Source organism: Erinaceus europaeus, chromosome 7, assembly GCF_950295315.1.
Source record: "Erinaceus europaeus chromosome 7, mEriEur2.1, whole genome shotgun sequence".
Classification (NCBI taxonomy): Eukaryota; Metazoa; Chordata; class Mammalia; order Eulipotyphla; family Erinaceidae; genus Erinaceus; species Erinaceus europaeus.
In genome coordinates, this window is record NC_080168.1 from 1,092,249 (window position 1) to 1,109,829 (window position 17,581).

General features: G+C 51.6%; 3 protein-coding genes across 3 annotated transcripts in view; all 3 read left to right on the forward strand.

The window, feature by feature from the left end:
- ASB1 (ankyrin repeat and SOCS box containing 1) overlaps positions 1-17,581 on the forward strand; it is a 491,590-nt gene that overhangs the window by 450,516 nt on the left and 23,493 nt on the right. The gene's annotated exons all lie outside the window — the stretch shown is intronic.
- LOC103121478 (olfactory receptor 9S13-like) lies at positions 4,995-5,939 on the forward strand. Its single transcript, XM_007532002.2, has one exon. It carries the CDS (start codon positions 4,995-4,997, stop codon positions 5,937-5,939), a length of 945 nt encoding a protein of 314 aa, XP_007532064.2.
- On the forward strand, positions 13,718-14,792 carry LOC103121479 (olfactory receptor 9S13-like). Its single transcript, XM_007532003.2, has one exon. The coding sequence runs from the start codon at positions 13,774-13,776 to the stop codon at positions 14,722-14,724; it is 951 nt and encodes a 316-aa protein (XP_007532065.2). The 5' UTR covers positions 13,718-13,773; the 3' UTR covers positions 14,725-14,792.

A 17,581-nucleotide genomic window follows, 5' to 3' on the forward strand; every position in this document is an offset into this window, starting at 1 on the left:
GGGGACTGCCTGGAGGTGGCAGGGCTGTGTGCGTGCCAGACACAGAGCTGGTCTTACCCACCAAAAGGTGACGTCCACCCCCTTGCCGGGATCCCTGTCCTCGGCTTCAAGGTCGACGAGAGAGACGCCTCCTGAGCTGAACCTATGAGCACCTTCTTTAAAGAGAGAGTCTCAGGGTGGGGAGCTAGCTCAGACTGCTGGAGTACAGAGCTTGCGGGCCTGAGGACCCACACGCTCCAAGACCAAGCACTGCACTACCAGAGTCCACAGCTGAGCACTGCTCCGGTCTCTTTAGATCTCACTGTAATTGTTGCCCTTTCTCTAATTTAAATTATGAATAAATACATTTTGGAACTATAAATAAAACCGGGTTACTGCAGACCCGGGCCCCGTGGCCCCCAGTGTCAGAACACCAGCGGCCTGAACCCACCACGATGGACGGAGGAGCCGGGGTGGGGGGTCACCTCTTCAGGGAAGGCGCCCGTCCCTGACAGTGTCACAGCCCTGTGCCCTGTGCCTCTCAGACGTGACGCTGGCTGTCCCCTCCCAGGGGCTCCCAGGAAGCTGCCGCGAAGCCCCTCAGCTCCGGCCGCAGACACAGAGCTCGGCTGAGGGGGCCCTGGCCAGGCTGAGGCAGAGGCACCGGGATGCACGGGGGGGCTGCAGGGCAGACAGACTGACAGCACCCACAGCAGAGACAGACTGACAGCACCCACAGCAGAATCAGACTGACAGCACCCACAGCAGAGACAGACTGACAGCACCCACAGCAGAATCAGACTGACAGCACCCACAGCAAAGACAGACTGACAGCACCCACAGCAGAGACAGACTGACAGCACCCACAGCAGAGACAGACTGACAGCTCTCACAGCAGAGACAGACTGACAGCTCTCACAGCAGAGACAGACTGACAGCTCTCACAGCAGAGACAGACTGACAGCACCCACAGCAGAGACAGACTGACAGCACCCACAGCAGAGACAGACTGACAGCACCCACAGCAGAGACAGACTGACAGCACCCACAGCAGAGACAGACTGACAGCACCCACAGCAGAGACAGACTGACAGCACCCACAGCAGAGACAGACTGACAGCACCCACAGCAGAGACAGAGAGCAGACACAGACTGAAGCCAGGCAGGAGAGGGATGTCCTTTTTTCTTTCTCAGACCAGCCTTGGGGCAGCCCTGTCTGAGGGGGATGCTTGCAGCTTCTCCCCGTTGGGTGTGATGTTGGCTCGATGTCTGCTATATATGGACTCCACTAGGTTAAGAAACTTTCCATCAAATCCCATTTTCTCATTACTTTTTATTTATAAAATGGAAACATCAACAAGACCATAGGATGAGGGAAGTACATTTCCACACATTTCCACACACCCCCAGAACTCCGTATCCCATCCCCTTCCCCTGACAGCTTTCCCATTTTCTATCCCTCTGGGAGTATGGACCCAAGGTCATTGTGGGATGCAGAAGGTGGAAGGTCTGGCTTCTGTAGTTGCTTCCCTGATGAACATGGGTGTTGGCAGGTTGATCCATACTCCCAGCCTGTCTCTCTCTTTCCCTAGTGGGGCAGGGCTCTGGGGAAGTGGGGCTCCAGGACACATTGGTGAGGTCATCTGCCCAGGGAAGTCAGGTTGGCATCATGGTATCATCTGGAACCTGGTGGCTGAAAAAGAGTTAAGATATAAAGCAGAGCAAATTGTTAACTAATCAGGAAACTAAAGGATGGAATATTGCATTTGAAGATTTGGGGGTCTCCATTTTGGAAAAAGCTAGTAAGTCTGTTTTAGGTATATTCCAGATATATCCCTTGTCTTGTAGTGTTTTGATCATGAAGGGATGTTGGATTTTGTCCAAGGCTTTCTCTGCATCTATTGAGATGATTATGTGGCGTTTGTTTTGTTTTGTTTTTATTGATGTGGTGGGTGATTTTATTGATTTACACATATTGAACCAGCCTTGCCTCCCTGGATAAACCCCACTCGTCATGATGCGCCATCTGTTTAATATACTGCTGTATCTGGGTGGCTAGAATTTTGTTCAATGTTTTACCATCTATGTTCATCAGAGATATCGGTCTATAGTTATCTTTTCGGTTGTGTCCCTGCTTTTGGTATCAGACTGATGCTGACTTGATAGAAGCTGGAAGGAAGTATTCTTATGTCTTCAGTCTTCTGGGAGAGTTTTAAAAGTAGAGGTAGTAACTCTTCCTTGACGGCTTTGTAGAATCCATTTGTAAAATCATCTGGTCCAGAACTTTTATTGTTGGGAAGGTTCTCAACCGTCTCAGTTTCATTGGCTGTGACTGGCCGGGTCATGGTTTCTAGTTCCTGTTGGGTCAGCTTTGGAAGGCTATATGTTTCTAGAAACTCTTATTTCTTCCATCTTCTTCAGCATGGTGACATATAGTTGTTCATAGAACAACTGTTGTGATATCTCCTCTTTCATTTATAATCCTATTTATTTGAATCTTTTCCCCTTTTTTAGTGAGTCTTGCCACGTGTTTGTCAATTTTGTTTAACCTTTAAAAATAGCATTTAATGGGAGTCGGGCTGTAGTGCAGCGGGCTAAGCACAGGTGGCGCAAAGCACAAGGACCGGCATAAGGAAGCCCGGCTCCCCACCTGCAGGGGAGTCGCTTCACAGGCGGTGAAGCAGGTCTGCAGGTGTCTGTCTTTCTCTCCTCCTCTCTGTCTTCCCCTCCCTCTCTCCATTTCTCTCTGTCCTATCCAACAACGACAACAACAATAATAACTACAACAATAAAACAACAAGGGCAACAAAAGGGAATAAATAAATAAAATTAAAAATTAAAACAAATAGCATTTAACTTCCTTGATCTTTTGTTGGTTCTCTTATTTTCAATGTTATTTGTTTCTGCCTTAATTTCAGTAGATCCTTGATGTACTTAGATGGCCCTCACTGGGTACATATATGTCAATAACTGTTAACTCCTCTTGGTTGACAAATCCTCTGAGCATTAAGTAGTGTTCATCCCTGTCTTTTATTACTTTATTTTAAAGTCTATCATGTCAGATATGAGAATAGCTGTTCCTTCCCTTTTCTGTGGTTCGACTTTGAGTCTGTTTTTGTCCTGTTGAGTTAGGTGGGATTCCTGCAAACCACATATGGTTGGGTTGTGTTTCCTGATTCACCTTCCTACTCTTTTAATAGGAGAATTCAGGCCACTGACATTTACTGATATTATGGATTTAAGATATTTCAGGGCCATTATTCTAAACTTTTAGAATGTTCTGATATACTGCATGTTTATGGTGATGTTGTGATTGTTTATAGGATACCTTTCAGAACTTCTTGCAGGGAAGATTTGGTGAAAGTTTGTTCCTTCAATGGCTCCTTGTCTGAGAAGATTGTTGTGCATCCATATAATCTGAATGACAGTCTAGCAGGATAACAGTACAGAATGCAGTCGCCTTGGTCGAAAGCCATTGAGCGCTCAATATATATGCTGCATTCTCTTCCGGATTTTAGATTCTGCTTGGAGAAGTCTACTGGTAATCTTATGGGCTTTCCTCTGTGTGGGGGATTTTTCTCTTGCAGACTTCAAAGTCCTTTCTTTATTCTTACTTCTTTCCATTTTAACTATGTGTCTTAACTATGTGTCTTCTTTCCATTTTAACTATGTGTCTTCTTTCCATTTTAACTATGTGTCTTAACTATGTATCTTCTTTCCATTTTAACTATGTGTCTTCTTTCCATTTTAACTATGGGTCAATTCTGTTTGGATCTCTCTGGGAATCTTTGTGTCCCTTATGTTTTCTAGGGTAGGGAAGTTCTTGCTGTTATGTCCTGTAGAATGCTTTCTTCCCCTCCCTCTAGTTCTTCCTCTGGTTGGCCTATCATGTGTACATTACTTCTTTTGTAGTCATCCCATATGTCACTGTTGTCATTTTCAGTGCCTCTTACTCTCTTTATTAGTTCTCTTACTTCTTTATTAGTTTTCTCTAATTCATCCTTGATCTTGATGATTTTGTTTTCTGCCTCACTTGTCCTGCTCTCACTTCCCTCAGCTCCATTCCTTAGTCCAACCATTTTGTTATGATAACCAGTTACGGTATTAACTTGTCCATCTAGTTGGGCTCTTAACTATTTCAGCTTTTAGCTCTAATTACCTGCAAATACTTCAACTTTTCTTCTCATTTGTTGTTCCCCATTTCTAATAATATTATCATCAAAAGTTTCCCCACTCCTGTGATGATCACATTAGCTAATGTTTTGGGTGTTTTCCTCATTCTTATTTGCTGTTGGCTTTTGTGGGATTATTTTCAGAGCTTTTGTTCTGGATCATTGCTACAATATTTCTTTATGGTTTGACCATTATATTTGGTGTCTTTTGAAAGTTGTGTCCTGGGTGTTGTTGTATGGTGGCCTCTGGTCTGTTTGGTTCTTGAACCTCTGAAGCCAGTCACCTTGTGGTGTGTTTAGGAGTGGGTGGAGTTATTGTTCTAATAGTGACACAACTGCCTTTGGAAGTAAGCTGCCACTGGGATTGGAGATGGGGTGGGAGAGAGGTGCAGGAGGGGACTCACCACTCTGCTCACCTTTGTCCTTTCCTGCACCCTTTTCCAACTCATGAGTGGGTTATAATGTTCCACTGTTTTTCTCTTTGTCCCCTTCTCTGTAGTTTCTCTCCTACTGGCCTGTAAATCCCACTTCAATTCAGAGATGCCAAGATCTGAAGACATTTCTTGGGAGGGTCAGCCATTTTGACACCTTGTTGTCTTCATGTAGCCGTCTTGACTCTGACCTGAAAGCACATTTTTGTGAAACTGCTAATCTAAGAATGTCACCATTTCAAGTCCTCTGAGGTCATCCAGAAGAACTAGGCAGCTGGTGGCCTCTTGGTCAGTTCAAAAGAAGGAATGGGAGGTCCAGTCCTCCAGGAAGTGTGAAATACTGTCACTGTGACCTGCTCCCTCTCACCTACTTTCTGCCTCCTCTCTGACCTTGTCATCCAGATCTCGGGGGATGTCACACCACATGAATGGAACACCCTCAGCTGTGCAGGAGTTTGTGCTGGTGGGCTTCCAGGGAGGTCCGGAGACCCAGGCCCTGCTCTTTGCTATGATTCTAGTCCTGTACCTGGTGACTGTCCTGGGGAACCTCACCATGATTGTGGTCATCACCCTGGACGCCCACCTGCACTCCCCCATGTACCTCTTTCTCAAGAATCTCTCCTTCCTGGACCTGTGCTACTCCTCTGTCATTGCCCCCAACGCCCTGGCCAACTTCTTCTCCTCCTCCAAGGCCATCTCCTTCGCAGGCTGTGCCACCCAGTTCTTCTTCTTCTCCATGTTGGGCTCTGCTGAATGCTTCCTGCTGGCGGTGATGGCTTACGACCGCTTCATGGCCATCTGCAGCCCCCTGCGCTACCCTGTCACCATGAGTCCCTCAGCCTGTGCCCGCCTGGTGCTGGGCACCTACTGTGGAGGCTGCCTCAACTCCCTGGTGCAGACCAGCTTCACCTTCACACTCCCCTTCTGTGCCTCCCACCACATTGACCACTTCTTCTGCGATGTGACTCCTTTGCTCCCACTTGCCTGTGCCAACACGGCCCTCAACCAGCTGGTCTTGTTTGTCCTCTGTGGGTTTCTCATTGTGGGCACCACACTCGTGGTCCTCGTCTCCTACGGCTACATCACAGTGACCATCCTCAGGATGCCCTCAACATCTGGCAGGCACAAGCTCTTCTCCACCTGTGGCTCCCACATGACAGCTGTGTCCCTCTTCTACGGGACACTCTTTGCCATCTATGTTCAGCCAGGAGCAATGGACTCCATTGAACAGAGCAAGATCATCTCTGTCTTCTACACCCTGGTCATCCCCATGCTCAACCCCCTCATCTACAGCCTCAGGAACAAGGACGTGAAGGCGGCCCTGCGGAGACTGGGTCAGAGACACATAGCCAGGTGAGGTGACCAGGGACAGGTGTCCTTGGTGTGCAGGACAGAAAGGGAGGACTCAGAGAGGCTCTAGTGTTGAGTAAGGCACCCATTCCTTTTTCATCTATTTTTTTTTCAAATTTCCTTTGGTTTCACCCCTTTGGAATCATACTTTGGAGTCCAGCACTCCCCTCATGTGATGGAGAGGTGGTCCCAGAGCTGCTATCAGAGCCCTGCCCGCACTGTCACTGTCTGTCACGATGGCAGACCGCAGAGCATCGTGGATGGGGTGTGGTGACTCCCGGTCAGCACCGTCGGTGTAGCTGAGGCACAGGCACTGAGCCTGCAGTAGTTCTGTTTCAGGTGCACCAAGGATCGTAGCTCTCAGAATTGTTGACTGTTGTTCTCTGTATCTTCAAGGGGATGCATTTTGTTAACATTTACAACAAAGTCTAACACAGGAATACACAACTTTTCAACTTGACTTTCAAAATAATTTCTATTGAGAAGATATTATTTTACAGGACCGATCATCTAGGGAGTGCGTTCTGACATCTCCCCAAAATGCATGTAAGCACAGCTCGGCGTCCAGCAAAGTGCTGTCTCCTCAAATGTGGCGAAACGGCAGCCACAACGTGGGTGTGGGACTGTGAATTTGACTGGCTTTCGGCTTACGCATTTTAAATGCTCGTGAGTTTAAATGTGTCCGACATAAACAAGTATACGATTTATAAATAAACGCACCTGAGAGAGTCTTTTTAAACTGGTCTTTCCTCGCCGTTCCATCCTTGGCCGTCCTCTGCCTGTTTTTCCTTCCCGTTCCTGCTATAAAGAGACCTCATATTTCCGTGGCTTAGCTTTCTGGCTTGTTTCACTGTGTTTCAAGTGGTTGACTGTTCAGTGTTCCTGTCTCTTCCTTTAGCGCACAGCTTTCAGTAACTCATTTTTTGTTTGTGATTAATAGTAGGTTATGGGACCAGGCAGTGGTGCATCTGGTTAAGCACACACACTACAGAGCGCAAGGACCTGGGTTCAAGACCCTGGTCCCTTTCTACAGGTGGGAAAACTTCATGAGTGGTGTAGTAGGTCTGCAGATGTCTCTCTCTCCCTCTCTATCTCCCCCTCCCCTCTCAACTCTGTCTCTATCCAATAATAAATTTTAAAAACTTAAAATAAATAAAAATATTTTATTAAAAAATATTAAGTTGGGGGCTGGACAGTAGTGCAGCAGCTTAAGCACACATGGCGCGAAGCACAAGGACCAGCATAAGGATCCCGCTTCAAGCCCCCAAATCCTCACCTGCAGGGGAGTCACTTCACAGGCGGTGAAGCAGGTCTGCTGGTGTCTGTCTTTCTCTCCCCCTCTTTGTCTGCCCCTCCTATCTTGATTGCTCTCTGTCCTATCCAACAACAACAGCAATAACAATAACAATAATAACAACAACAACAAGGGCAACAAAATGGAGGGGAAACGGCCTCCAGGAGCAGTGGATTCATAGTGCAGGCACCAAGCCCCATCGATAACCCTGGAGGCAAAAAAAATATTATGAATTAGGTTATGAGATGGGGAGATGACAGGGTCTGTTTCCCCGCCACACCCACCACCAGATTCTGTGTCCCACCCTCCCACCTCCCAAAACTGACCACTGTAGTTCTCACAAAGTCTTAGAAATTGCCACTTTATGTGGTCCAGGAGGTGGCGCAGTAGATAAAGCATTGGACTCTCCAGCATGAGGTCCTGAGTTCAATCCCTGGCAGCACATGTGCCAGAGTGATGTCTGGTTCTTTCTCTCTCTCCTTCTATCTCATTAATAAATAAATAAAGTCATTTAAAAAAAAGAAATTGCCACTTTCCTGCATGCTTCTCTCAATTCATATCAAATAATATTATACCCGCTGATCGCAACCTAATCGACACAACGAGTGCCACCCCAGCATGCTTCACTTCAGACTGTGTCCAAAGACTTCACGTGTGGAACGACAACCCTTCAGCTTCGTCACTAGGGTGATACCTTTCCTTTCATAGTATTCTCTAATTCCATTCCAGGTGGTTCACTTCCTAACAAAGTCCCATAACCTAGATATACACCAGTTTCTGTGAGAGAGAGCATATGTTCACACTTATCCATAAACTACTGCAAAATATATACCTGAAAGCAGAAGTACACTAGAGTTTGCAGTGAGTACCCCCCAACACTTCCTCTCCACTATTCCAAGCTTTGGGTCCATGATTGCTCAACAATTTGTTTGGCTTTGTATGTTAACTCTCTTTTCAGTCACCAGGTTCCAGATGCCATCAGGATGCCGGCCAGGCTTCCCTGGACTGAAGACCCCACCCATGTGTCCTGGAGCTCCGCTTCCTCAGAGACCCACCCTACTAGGGAAAGAGAGAGGCAGACTAGGAGTATGGATCAACCAGTCAATGTCCATGTTCAGTGGGGAAGCAATTACAGAAGCCAGACCTTCCACCTTCTGCAACCCACAACGACCCTGGGTCCATGCTCCCAGAGGGATAGAGAGTGGGAAAGCTGTCAGGGGAGGGGGTGGGATATGGAGATTGGATGGCAGGAATTGTGTGGAGTTGTACCCCTCCTACCCTATGGTTTTGTTAATGTCTCCTTTCTTAAATAAATAACTTAAAAAGAAAAGAAATTGTGCAATTGTGGGGTCAGGTATTGGTACACCTGGTTGAGTAATTATTATGATGTGCAAGCCCCCAGCCCCCACCTGCAGGGGGAAAGCTTCACAAGTGGTGAAGCAGGGCTGCAGGTGTCTCTCTGTCTCTCCCTCTGTATCTCCCCCTTCCCTCTCAATTTCTGGCTGTCTCTATCCAATAAATAAATAAAGATAATAAAAAATTTAGAAAGAGCTTGCTTGCTTCTAATTTTAAGATTTTTTTTTATTTATTAGATAGAGGCAGGAAGACATTGAGAGGGAAGGGGGAGACAGAAAGGGAGAGAGTTAGACACCTGCAGCCCTGCTTCACCACTTGCAAAGCTTGTCCCCTTCAGATAGGGGCCGAGGCCTTGAACCTGGGTCCTTGCACATTGTAACATGTGATGTGGGTAGGCCAAATAATGTCTTGACTCAGAAGAAACATGTTGACCCTCCCCCAAATGAGGGGACCTTTCCCTCTGGGTCACTGACTGTGTTCTGCTTCTGCGTTTTAACTCAAATGCTGACTCTTAATCTTGGCAATGAAATCATGTAGTCTTGGACTTGGTGCTTAGTAATTTTTTAATTAATCAATTTTTATTGACAAAAATGTTGGTTTGCATGTCTGTAGAAATCTCTGGTCACAAGAATAAAAACCTAGACCCAGACAAATTTGCTAACATACGCATTGTGTGAGATTTTCAGGAACAGCTAACAGCAGTTGTCCTTAAACTCTCTCGGGAAGTTGGAGAACAGGATCACTTTTTTTTTTAATTTATTTTATTTATTTATTCCCTTTTGTTGCCCTTGCTGTTTTATTGTTGTATTTATTATTGTCGTAGTTGTTGGATAGGACAGAGAGAAATGGAGAGAGGAGGGGAAGACGGAGAGGGGAAGAGAAAGACAGACACCTGCAGACCTGCTTCACCGCCTGTGAAGCGACTCCCCTGCAGGTGGGGAGCTAGGGCTCGAACTGGGATCCTTAGGCCGGTCCTTGCGCTTTGCGCCACCTACGCTTAACTTGCTGTGCTACAGCCCGACTCCCTGGATCACTTTCTCATACATTCTCTCAGGCTCATTTCACTGGGATCCCAAAAGCAAGAAAAGCGAGAAAGGACCCTCCCAAAAAGGGAAGCGCTTGTAGAGTTAGTTCAGCGGCTCTGGCTCTCAGCCCATTGACTGTGTGGCTTTGTCCTGCTGTGGCTTTTAGTTTGGCTGGTTTCTGTGCTATTTGGGTCTGATTTTTTCCCCTCCAGGGTTACCTGCGGCCAAGGCGGGCACGCCTCTGAGTGTGCGATCCTAACAGATAGATTCACTCACACTGGGGCCACGTCGGAGAGAGCCGAACGGTCAGGTGAGGGAAACTTAGCATAATGGACAGCGCACTCGCACTCGTGCTCTGCTGCGTCCCCAGCATCAGGCGCTCCACCTCCCTCCTCACATGAGCAGCGGGGAGTGCAGGTGGGGAAGATGGAAGGACGGAGGCTGTGCGTGGGGAGGTCATCCCTGTGTCCCGGGTGAACCTCTCTAAGGAGGGACACAGGTTCCTCTCACTAGCCTGTGCTGCTTCCTGGTGGTGAGTCCAGTGACCTGAGTGGCATCAGGCCTCCCGTGTCCCCATGTCGGGGTGAAGACATCCTGGGAGGACCGGCCTCAGGTCTGCTGGGACCCAGGGCACAGGGAGTCCCAGAGCATGGCAGGAGTCCTAGGCTCACCTAATTGGCCTTCTGAGACCCCGAGCCCCAGCAGTGGCAGAGAGAGGTCTCCCCAGCAGAGTGACCGCACGACCTTTCGTCACAGAGAGCAGCTGAGCTGAGACCACCCCACCCCTTCCTCCACCAGGTCAAGAGCTTCGTGCAGCCAGGGGGTCGGACAGACGCTCACGGGAGGGCCCCAGGCGCCCTCCTGCCCCCTGCCCTCTCCCTCGCTGCGCGGGAGCGGGAACCTAACCGGGAGACGTCCTGGTGTCCAGCTGAGCAGCTGGAGTTGCTGGAGAAGCTGCGGCTCAGGTGCTGGGGACTTCATGGCCGTCGCCTGAGAGAGACGGTAAGAGCAGCCCCAGCCAGCGTGACTGCCAGGAGTCAGAAGAGGCCACAGGGGGGAAAGGAGGCGGCAGGAATCAGATCCTGGGCTCCGCAGGCCAACCCCCCCCCCCCCCCCCAGTCCTCGCCAGCCTGGTGCCTGGTGCCTGGGCCTCCAGGTGGCTCAGAGCTGCGCTTGCTAAACCGCAGCTGTTGGGGTCTGTGTCACAGCCAGAGGGGTCAGCTCTGCATCTGCGGCATTGCTCACGGTGCTGGCGTGGCCCCTGGTCCTGGACCACGGCTCCGGGGGGTGGGGGTTCGAGATGGGGCAGGCGGTGTTCTCACAGAGAAGCACAGAGCCCCCGGAACTCCCCCCCTGCCAAGGTGCACCATCAGGCTCAGCATAAAGGCTGGTCCCCTCGCCGCTGCCCATGGGTTGCCCTGGTCACCTCAGCAAGGGGAAAGAGGGCTCACTTGCTGGGGTGATGGAAAAGGAGCATTAGTGTTACCAGGCAGACACCGGGCTCCCAGAGGCAGAAAGGACACCCCAGATTCTCAGGCAGAGAGACGGACACCCTGGATACCCAGGCAGAGAGACGGACACCTCAGATACCCAGGCAGAGAGACGGACACCCCAGGTTCCCAGGCAGACAGACGGACACCCCAGATTCCCAGGAAGAGAGGACACCCCAGATTCTCAGGAAGAGAGGACACCCCAGATTCCCAGAAAGAGAGAAGGACACCCCAGGTTCCCAGGCAGACAGACAGACACTGCAGATTCTCAGGAAGAGAGATGGACACCCAGATTCCCAGGCAGAGACACTGACACCCCAGGTTCCCAGGCAGAGAGATGGACACCCCAGATTCCCAGGCAGGCAGATGGACACCCCAGATTCCCAGGCATAGAAACGGGCACCCCCAGATTCCCAGGCAGAGAGACGGACACCCCAGATTCTCAGGCAGAGAGACAGACACCCCAGATTCCCAGGCAGAGAGACGGACACCCCAGGTTCCCAGGCAGAGAGACGGACACCCAGATTCCCAGGCAGAGAGACAGACACCCCAGATTCCCAGGCAGAGATACGGACACCCCAGATTCTCAGGCAGAGAGACAGACACCCCAGATTCCCAGGCAGAGAGACGGACACCCCAGATTCCCAGGCAGAGAGACGGACACCCAGATTCCCAGGCAAAGAGACAGACACCCCAGATTCTCAGGCAGAGACACAGACACCCCAGATTCTCAGGCAGAGACACAGACACCCAGATTCCCAGGCAGAGAGACAGACACCCCAGGTTCCCAGGCAGAGAGACAGACACCCCAGATTCCCAGGCAGAGAGACAGACACCCCAGATTCTCAGGCAGAGAGACAGACACCCCAGATTCCCAGGCAGAGACACAGACACCCCAGATTCCCAGGCAGAGAGACGGACACCCCAGGTTCCCAGGCAGAGAGACAGACACCCCAGGTTCCCAGGCAGAGAGACAGACACCCCAGGTTCCCAGGCAGAGAGACAGACACCCAGATTCCCAGGCAGAGAGACAGACACCCCAGATTCTCAGGAAGAGAGACAGACACCCAGATTCCCAAGCAGAGAGACGGACACCCCAGATTCCCAGGCAGAGAGACGGACACCCCAGATTCCCAGGCAGAGAGACAGATACCCCAGGTTCCCAGGCAGAGAGACGGACACCCCAGATTCCCAGGCAGAGAGACAGACACCCCAGGTTCCCAGGCAGAGAGACAGACACCCCAGGTTCCCAGGCAGAGAGACGGACACCCCAGGTTCCCAGGCAGAGAGACAGACACCCCAGATTCCCAGGCAGAGCCGGGACCCCTGAGGCTGGGATGCAGGAAGCAGTGTCTATGCTGCCTGCAGACCCAGCCAGACTCGTGTCCCCAGGAGACGGGCCCCAGGCACCATGTTGCTGCCCTTTACACACTGGCCACCTTCCCATGTCCCTGCAGCCACCGGCTCACGGGGCCTGTGTCTTCTGTGTGTCCAGAGAGTGCACCTTGTCTGGCTGGTCAGCAGGCACCCAGACTGGCTACAACTTTCTGTTTCACCCCCACCGTGTGCGCTGGAAGGAGGGGAAGGTGGCCAGTAACCTCATTTTTCTTTAACTCAAAGGTGACCTTGCTTCTCTCTTTAAGAGCTGACCCTGCAGCCTCAGCGGGACTGGCCCTGACTGAACATTTCCCATTACGCTCGGCTTCTGTTGGCAATGTGAAGAGTTTGGAGAGATTGTCACAGAAAATTGAGCGTGAAATCTGTGTTCGCAGCAAAGGAGGCTCCTACTTCAGGCAGGATCGCCGAGGCGGCCGGCCACTCTAGCCCCCAGCGTCCCCACTCTGTGAGCTGCTGGTGTGTGCAGTGGTGTGAGGGGTGGGGGTACAAGACAGAGCGGCCCCCCTCCCTGCTCCCCTCCATCAACACAGCAGCTGCATGGCCCTGGGGCCACCCATGTGAGGGACACAGCCCACCCAGTACCTGCAGTGTCCACACTGAGGGCAGGGCAGGGGCCTCAGGGCGTGTAAGGCAGACCCGGGCCGCTGGGCCCCCCAGTGTCAGAGCACCGGTGGCCTGAGCCCACCATGATGGACGGAGGGGCCCGAGGGGGCTGGAGTGACTCCACGGGGCATCTGCACGTCCTGAACAGGTCACTGCCCACACAGCTGTCTCTGAAGCCAGGTGAGAACTGACTTCTGTTCCTCCAAGCCTGACCTGGCGGTGGAGCCATCTCTGCCTGAGCCCTGGCTGCAGGGGACAGGACGCACCTTCTGGAGTCCTGAATAAGCCAAGGCAGGCAAGGCGCAGGTGAGAGGCCTGGGCAGGGGTGGAGACCGAGAGAGGAGTGACGGAGGGACAAGGTGGCACCTTGGTGGCACTCAGTAGACCTCAGCTCTGCCAAAAGCATCCTGGTACCCCAGGCCCCAGAGCAACAGCTCAGGGTCTCCTGAGCGAGTGCCCACCTTTGTGTGGGGTGACTGCTCATACAGAGGAAACGGTGCCCTTTCTGGTCCTCTGAGCTCAGCCGGAAGGAGGACTGGGCAGCTGGCGGGCTCCTGCTCATGACCCACAAGGAGCATAAAGTCTCTTGCTCCGAGGAAGCTGAAGCCCAAGACCCCAAGGAGAGGGACACTGCTTCCCCCATCCTTTCCGACCCCGTCGCCCAGGCCCCGGGTCATGTGGCCCCGCGGGAACGGGACCCTCTCAGCGGAGCCTCTGCAGGGCTTTGTGCTGGTGGGCTTCCAGGGAGGTCCGGAGACCCAGGCCCTGCTCTTTGCCGCCTTCCTGGCCCTGTACGTGGTGACCGTCCTGGGGAACCTCACCATGATCGTGGTCATCACCCTGGACGCCCACCTGCACTCCCCCATGTACCTCTTCCTCAGGAGCCTCTCCTTCCTGGACCTGTGCTACTCCTCTGTCATTGCCCCCAACGCCCTGGCCAACTTCTTCTCCTCCTCCAAGGCCATCTCCTTCGCAGGCTGTGCCACCCAGCTCTTCTGCTTCTCCCTGTGTGCCACCACTGAGGCTTTCCTGCTGGCGGTGATGGCGTATGACCGCTTCATGGCCATCTGCAGCCCCCTGCGCTACCCTGTCACCATGAGTCCCTCAGCCTGTGCCCGCCTGGTGCTGGGCACCTACTGTGGAGGCTGCCTCAACTCCCTGGTGCAGACCAGCTTCACCTTCGCACTCCCCTTCTGTGCCTCCCACCGCATTGACCACTTCTTCTGCGATGTGCCCCCCTTGCTCCAGCTGGCCTGTGCCAACACGGCCCTCAACCAGCTGGTCATGTTTGGCATCTGTGGGCTCATCATCGTGGGCACCACACTCGTGGTCCTCGTCTCCTACGGCTACATCACAGTGACCATCCTCAGGATGCCCTCAACATCTGGCAGGCACAAGCTCTTCTCCACCTGTGGCTCCCACATGACAGCTGTGTCCCTCTTCTACGGGACAGTCTTTGTGATGTACGCCCAGCCAGGGGCAGTGGAGTCCATGGAGCAGGGCAAGATCATCTCTGTCTTCTACACCCTGGTCATCCCCATGCTCAACCCCCTCATCTACAGCCTCAGGAACAAGGACGTGAAGGCGGCCCTGTGGAGACTGGGTCAGAGACACACGGCCAGGTGAGGGGGGGTGGCCGGGGCCAGGGGTCTTGTGGGCTGGAGTAAGGGCTCAGCGCGGGATCATGCACCTGAGGGCTCTCTCACTTCTCCACATGGAACTGGCTGCTGAGGAACTCACACACGGGTTCTCTCCATCCACGCCACTTGAAGGTTGACCTGTGGAGAGTGGACTGGGTGTTTGCTACAAGTGAGATGTGATGGCGTACAAGGAACGTTCTGTATGTAGGACTCGGGACTCCGTGATGGGTGCAGCCATGGTCCAGTGGTTGACAGAAGCCGGTGGAGCATCCAGGGGGAGGGGGCTTCTTTCAGCCTTCCCTTATCTCCTGGGGTTTGGGTAGGCAGAAAGTCAGACATCTTTGTCTTGGTCATGTTTGGAATTCATTTATTTATTGTCATCATCAGGGCTTCACTGCTCTTGGTCAGTGTCTCAAGATAGAAAGACAGAGAGAGGGAAAGACCACAGCTCCCAAGCTCCTCTCAGCCCGGCATGGGCCGTGTCGGAGCCTGGGGTACGTGCACAGCAGACCAGGCACCCTTCCAGGTAAGCTACCTCCTGGCCTGGGAGGTCAAAGTGTCTGCGTGGGACCTGCATCTGCCCCTCTGGTCTGCCCAGATCCCGGTCACGCCGTTTTCTGCTGGCCACTCACGAGTGTCCACTGACAGGGCCCCTCCTCTTCACTTCACCACCGCTGAGATTGTTTTATTATTATTTAATATTTATTCATTCCCTTTTGTTGACCTTGTTGTTTTTTAATTGTTGTAATTGATGTCGTCATTGGATAGGACAGAGAGAAATGGAGAGAGGAGGGGAGGACAGAGAGAGGGAAAGACAGACACCTGCAGACCTGTTTCACCGCCTGTGAAGCGACTCCCCTGCAGGTGGGGAGCCGGGGGCTTGAACCGGGATCCTTATGCCTGTCTTTGTGCTTTACGCCATGTGCGCTTAACCCGCTGCACTACTGCCCGACTCCCTGCTGTGTTTATTTTTTTTGCAGTGGTAAATATTTCTATTTCTTTTTTATTTAAGAAAGGATTAATTAACAAAACCATAGGGTAGGAGGGGTACAACTCCACACAATTCCCACCACCCAGTCTCCATATCCCACCCCCTCCCCTGATAGTTTTCCCATTCTCCATCCCTCTGGGAGCATGGACCCAGGGTCATTGAGGGTTGCAGAAGGTGGAAGGTCTGGCTTCTGTAATTGCTTCCCCGCTGAACACGGGCGTTGACTGGTCGGTCCATACTCCCAGTCTGCCTCTCTCTTTCCCTAGTAGGGTGGGGCTCTGGGGAAGCGGAGCTCCAGGATGCTGAGGTGTTTCTAACAATACTCCATCATCTTGTGTCTCCCTCTGTTTCACCAGTGGCTTAAGGTTCTCCGTGTAGGAGCCCCCATTCCTCTGCTTTAAGCTCTTCCCAGGTGCCTTGCCCTCCAGGTGTGCTCTCCTTGAGGTCTCCCTCTCCAGTCCCAGGCTTCTATACTGATCTGGCAGCCTAGCACTTCAGCATGCTGCTTCTTTTTTTTTATTATTCCCTTTTGTTGCCCTTGTTGTTGTTTTTTTATTGTTGTAGTTATTGTTGTTGTTGGATAGGACAGAGAGAAATGGAGAGAGGAGGGGAAGACAGAGAGGGGGAGAGAAAGACAGACACCTGCAGACCTGCTTCACTGCCTGGGAAGCGACTCCCCTGCAGGTGGGGAGCCGGGGTTCAAACCGGGATCCTTATGCCGGTCCTTGTGCTTTGCGCCACCTGCGCTTAACCCGCTGCGCTACCCCCTGACTCCCTAGCATGCTGTTTCTAAGAGTGGGGGGGGAGCGGCAGTGGCACACCCGGTTAAGTGCACACAGCGCTGCGTGTAAGGACCCACGTTCAAGCCCCCGGCTCCCCACCTGCAGGGAGGAGGCTTCACAAGCAGTGAAGTAGGTCTGCAGGTGTCTCTCTCTCCCTCTTCCCCTCCTCTCTTAGCTTCTGTCATATCCAATAAAATGGGGGGAAAGGTCTGCCAGGAGCGGTGGTTTTGTAGTTCCAGCACCAAACCCCAGCAATAACCCTGAAGGCAAACAAGCAAAAATAGTAAGTTCTTGAAGGACTCACCAGAGCTTTCTGTGTGTGTTGTCGTGTCATCTGCAGATCAGCAGTGTTTCCCAACTTTCATCCGGGTGATTTTTCTTTCTCTCTTGCTGCTATACTGAGGACTCCCAGCGCTACGTTGGGTGACAGTAAGCAGCCTCTACTATGTTGAGATGCTACGTTGGGTGACGGTAAGCAGCCTCTACTATGTTGAGATGCTACGTTGGGTGACAGTAAGCAGCCTCTACTATGTTTGAGATGTCCCTTCTACCCCAATTCATTGCGTCTTTGTCCTAAGTGGATTCTGAATCTTGTCAAAGTTTTCTCTGGCAGGAGATTCTCAGTTCAGTCCCGAGCATCACACGTGTTCTGATTCATTCTCTTAACTTCTCTCTCGCTAATAAATATTACTTAAAAAAAAAAAAAACTACCTACGTCCACTTTTCTTCCTCCTTCTGTTGGTATGGTGTGTTCCATTAATTGACTTGTGTTGTTAAACCACCCTCACATTCCTGGGACAAATCCTACTTGGTCAAGATGGATTTGGGTTGTGTGACTGCACTTGGTCTGCTAAGCTTTTGTTGAGAATGTTAGCAACTTGCTGTGTAACTTTCTGCCTTGGGGATCAGAGGGCCTTTGGCCTCAGAGCAGGTGTTTGAAAGAATGACCTCCAATGTTGGTTCCCACAGTGCACATAGTTTCTGCTATTGAAGATGACCAACAAGCCAGTTTTGTCCGACTCCTTGCCTCTCTGCTACCTTCCTGCGTTTGCCTTTTCAGTGGCTATGTC

What these genes read in the sequence shown, in the direction of transcription:
- LOC103121478 (XM_007532002.2), top strand. Translation starts at nt 4,995, where the DNA reads ATGTCACACCACATGAATGGAACACCCTCAGCTGTGCAGGAGTTTGTG.
- LOC103121479 (XM_007532003.2), top strand. Translation starts at nt 13,774, where the DNA reads ATGTGGCCCCGCGGGAACGGGACCCTCTCAGCGGAGCCTCTGCAGGGC.